This window comes from Choloepus didactylus (genome assembly GCF_015220235.1).
Source record: "Choloepus didactylus isolate mChoDid1 chromosome 25 unlocalized genomic scaffold, mChoDid1.pri SUPER_25_unloc4, whole genome shotgun sequence".
NCBI classification, from domain to species: Eukaryota; Metazoa; Chordata; class Mammalia; order Pilosa; family Megalonychidae; genus Choloepus; species Choloepus didactylus.
In genome coordinates, this window is record NW_023637609.1 from 255,638 (window position 1) to 260,261 (window position 4,624).

General features: G+C 34.7%; 1 protein-coding gene across 1 annotated transcript; it reads left to right on the plus strand.

Annotated features, from left to right (window-relative positions):
• The first annotated feature begins 1,879 nt into the window (after nucleotides 1-1,879).
• LOC119525692 (olfactory receptor 18-like) lies at nucleotides 1,880-3,593 on the plus strand. The gene has a single exon (XM_037824520.1). It carries the CDS (start codon nucleotides 2,326-2,328, stop codon nucleotides 3,154-3,156), a length of 831 nt encoding a protein of 276 aa, XP_037680448.1. The 5' UTR covers nucleotides 1,880-2,325; the 3' UTR covers nucleotides 3,157-3,593.
• The last annotated feature ends 1,031 nt before the right edge of the window (nucleotides 3,594-4,624 follow it).

Here is a 4,624-nt window from a genome sequence, read left to right on the forward strand (position 1 = left end):
ATATTTATTAAGTGCCAAAATTTCCAAGGTATGAAACATATGGAAATCATATATTGGTTCTTTAGCACCCATTCTAAGTGTATGCCCCCACAAGAGAGGATTGATGTTTTTTTTCAAACCAGCTTTGGCCCCAGAGAGCAAACAGAATCAAAGCTATCAATTTTTCTTGTTAACAGGGAGTGAGTTCATCAGTGAAAAAGCCAAATGAGTTTTAATTTTATGGGCTTTTGACACAATAAATACAGTGCACCATTAGGTTGTCAATAAGTAGTCCTTAATTTTTCAGCATACTTAGTATCTAAGAATATAAATAGCTCCTACACAAAATGGAAATTTCATGTGGAGCAATCATAAAATGACTGTTACTAGAACATCAGGTGTATTTCTGATTCTAGGACTTAACAATTAGAGCAAGTCATTAAGTTTGATTTTCATAATATAAAACTAATGTAGACAATTAATAGCTAAATTTAAAATTTGTGGATCATTACCACTCATACAAATATCCTTCATGAATTTACATTATAAAAATTCTCAGTTGTGTGGATGGAGAGAGGAAGAAGAATTTTGAAAGGCTTGTTAAAATAATAAATTGACCAATAAATTGATGTTCATCACCCAGGAAATAGCATGCATCAGTTAAATTAGATGTTAAACATATGCATGTACTGCACAGAGAGACAGGAAACACAATGTTGTAGTAAACAACAGTGTTTTAGGGGTGATGTGCATGGCACATCTACTGAAGAAAATTTACAAGAAGACTCTTCATGAATACTTGTATCAGTACCAATGTCATAGAAACATTATCAGGCAAATATATGAAGCACATTCAAGACAGTGGTTGTCTTAGAGGGACAGATGCAAATAAAAGGGATAATGCAGAGATAGGAAGACTCAAATGTTATAGGAAACAGTTTAAATATTTATACTATTTGAAGCAAATATTTTTAAACATTTGAATTTTTAATGTGGTTCTTTGCTATTAATGATAATAATAATAGGTAAAATTAATGGAGTATTTCTATGTTCCTGACATTTTTCTTTGGAAAAAATTGTCTAGATGCCTCCTATGTGGAACTTCTGATGTCATTGACCCTTGACTGTAGCTTGAGGTCTGCATATTTTAGTAGAAGTATGGGTATTTATAATGTACAACCAAAATACAGAACCATTGCTGTGAACACTCTATCTCATTTTACTTAATTCCTTTCAGCAATCCTCTAATGTAGGTTCAATTGTATGTGTATGTGTATATATATATGTCAATTGATTATATGCATATAATTTTAATATAGAATCCAGTTTTGTGGTGTTTCTGATGATTTTGAAGCCTCTGCATGGTCTTCCATACAATATTGTTCTTCAGATATCAAGAATAATGATGTGTACACACAAAGACACATGTGTGCACACACACACATATACACAAAGAGTGTATGGAAAATTTATTACCTACCTAAGGTGGATTTTTGAGTAGAGCAGTCTAGGCCTCAAAAGCTGGTCTAAAAATGGCTTGAAGAAGAAAGATAACTGGCAGGACTGGTGTTTCTGTTGTGGTTAGTGGACAAGATGAAGTTCAGAGTCCTTAGGCCAGGGCTTTTTCTTACCTGCTTTAAATTTCTGACTAATTCCAAAGGAGAGAGCATTATGTATCATATCACCTTCCCCATATGTGATACAGAAAGCAAAATGAAACAAAACAAAACAAAAATGCAGAGATCTAAATCTTAAGAGTCAAAATTAAAAAAAATAATTTGGACTGTTTACTACATAGTTCATATTCATATTCATATTTATTCATAAATTACCAATATCAGAAGGATTTATTTCAATGTATTTCAATAAAATAAAGAATATTTAACTGTGTGCATTTATTTAAAAAAAAGAAGATCCCTTATCCCTAGTGTTTCTTCAATGGAGGAAACAAATGATTAACTATGTTCATGGATTTTTTAACAGTTCTATATTTTGCTCCCAGTGTCCCTATAGTGGATGTCAAGAGAAACATGTGAAAAGCAAACAAACAAATGAAGAGTGGTTCTACAAAGAAAGAGTTTGTAACAAATGAGAAGTATTGTTAATGTACCAGGGTCTAGATGTTCATCAAGGGTGAATAATTTATAATTGAATCATTTGAATCTGAAATAAAGACAGAGTTAAGAGTATCTTTATACAGTTTCCTTAAAACAATCTTCTTTTCTTTTCCAAATTTGACTCTGCTTTGTGGAATCACAGAATCAAACTAGTGTCTCAGAATTCCTTCTCTTAGGGCTCTCAGCTGACCCAGAACTACAGCCTCTCCTATTTGGGCTGTTTTTGTCCATGTACCTGGTCACCATTCTGGGGAACCTATTCATCATGCTGACCATCAGCTCTGACTCCCACCTCCACACCCCCATGTACTTCTTCCTCTTCAACCTCTCCTTGGCTGACATTGGTTTCACCTCTACCACAGTCCCAAAGATGCTTATGGATATCCACACTCACAGAGGAGTCATCTCCTATACAGGCTGCCTGATTCAGTTGTCCTTTTATAGTCTTTTTGGATGTTTGGACAGTCTGATTCTGACTGTGATGGCCTATGACAGGTTTCTGGCAATCTGTCACCCCCTCCACTATCCAGTTATCATGAACCCCCAGCTCTGTGGCCTGCTGGTTCTACTTTCTCTTATCATCAGCCTTTTGGACTCCCAGCTGCACTGCGTAATGGTGTTAAAACTAATGTTCTCTTCAGATGTGGAGATTCCTCATTTCTTCTGTGACCCTTCTAAACTGCTCAAACTTGCCTGTTCTGACACTTCCTTCAGTAAAATATTATTCTGTTTTATTGTTGTCATCTTTGGTGGAGTTCCAGTTTCCCTGATTACTTTCTCTTATATTCAAATTGTTTCCTCCATTCTGAGAGTCCCAACTTCAGGTGTGAAGTATAAAGCTTTTACTACCTGTGGCTCTCACCTGTCAGCAGTTTGCTTATTTTATGGATCTAGCATTGGGCTGTGCCTGAGTTCAGTTTACTCCCATTCACCCAGGAAGAGTGCAGCGGCCTCAGTGGTGTATATGCTGGTCACCCCTATGCTGAACCCCTTCATCTACAGCCTGAGGAACAGGGACATCAAGATAGCCCTGGAGAGGGTCCTCAAGAGAACATCATAATATCCATATTGTTCCTTCTTTTTAGGTTTGTGAATAAGAAAGCACAGAAAACCAAATATCTGGGAATTAAGTTATGCCTATTTGGTCACAGAATTTTTCATAGCTCTTATGTTTTTATTCTTTCTTCATGTCTCATATCTGTTCATGGCTCCTTTGGCATGTGTTTTTGTGGCTACTGTTGGACTCTGGTGATTAGGATATGTTATTTATCTGTCAAGATTTTATTTCCTCATTTATAGTCATATTTAGTTTAACTTATATCACTTTAGGATTTACAAATAATGTATGTACATGGTAAATTCCCTACAAATATAGATATCTTCATTGTGATCACCTACTCTAAGGATATTCCATTGAAGAAATTATTTGAACTTATACTACATTTTATCCTGTATATCTGACAAACTGTTATAAATTAATGGTTTTACAATTTGAACAAGAACAGTACAAAGCAGGGCCTGAGTGCCATTTTTTCTCTACTCAAAATCTATCATAGTGAGGAAAGAGAGCTATCCCATATCTTCTCTCAATATTATGAATTAATTATGCATTATCTCACAAGAAAATATGAAGAAAACTTGCTATCCTTACATCTAACATATTCCTTCCTAATTTCCACTATATATTCTAAACAAAACCTAAGAATTGTTGTGGGTAGAAATATTTGGTTTGTTTTCTTTTATTAATAGTGATCTCTTAGTCATCATCTAATAATATTTGGAAGAATAATTCATATAGTATAATGAATTGCTCTTTCCTCAAGATTATGCATCATATGCGTGTAAATTGTGAAATCAAACAAAAAAAAAATCCACAACTTTCTTTAATGTACATATTGGGTCAAATTATCTACCCCAGTTTGGACATGTTTCTGGTTTGGTCTGCATTCTGTTGGGCCTATCATAAATAAAATCCCTTCAATATGAAACTTCAGTTAAGGAATGACCCTACTGAAACCAGTTGGGCTTCAATCCAGTTTATTAGTGTCCTTTAAAAGCAGAATGAAAGTAAGATGGAGGTAATAGCCTGGGGAGCAAACTGAAGTCAGAACTCAGTGGAAAAAAAGAATAAGGAAGGAGAATCCATTGTTATGTGCAATGTCTTTTGATGGAAAAGCTAAGAAGATAAAATTTCCCATCCCAGAAGAAAACTGACCCAGAAGAAAGCAAGTCTTCTGACTTTCTGAGCCAATGAATTCTTATTATAAAGCCAACCAATTGTATTATATCTATTTTAGCATCTGGAAAAATAAAACATGGTATGAACCCAACTATCTTTGGTTTCCATATGCATCCTGTACACTAAGCTTTAGCAGGAACTCAAAATGTGATATCTTGTGCTCACTATAGTACAAGAATTCTAAAATTTCTCAATGTCTACACTCTCTGCCTTTAATCCATATAAGCACATCTGCCATTTGGACTTTTGTTCTCTAAAATGTTACTCTCCAACTAATATCTACACACAC

Bases quoted from the DNA above. Each gene is read 5' to 3' on its own strand.
- LOC119525692 (XM_037824520.1), top strand. From the start codon at position 2,326: ATGTACCTGGTCACCATTCTGGGGAACCTATTCATCATGCTGACCATC.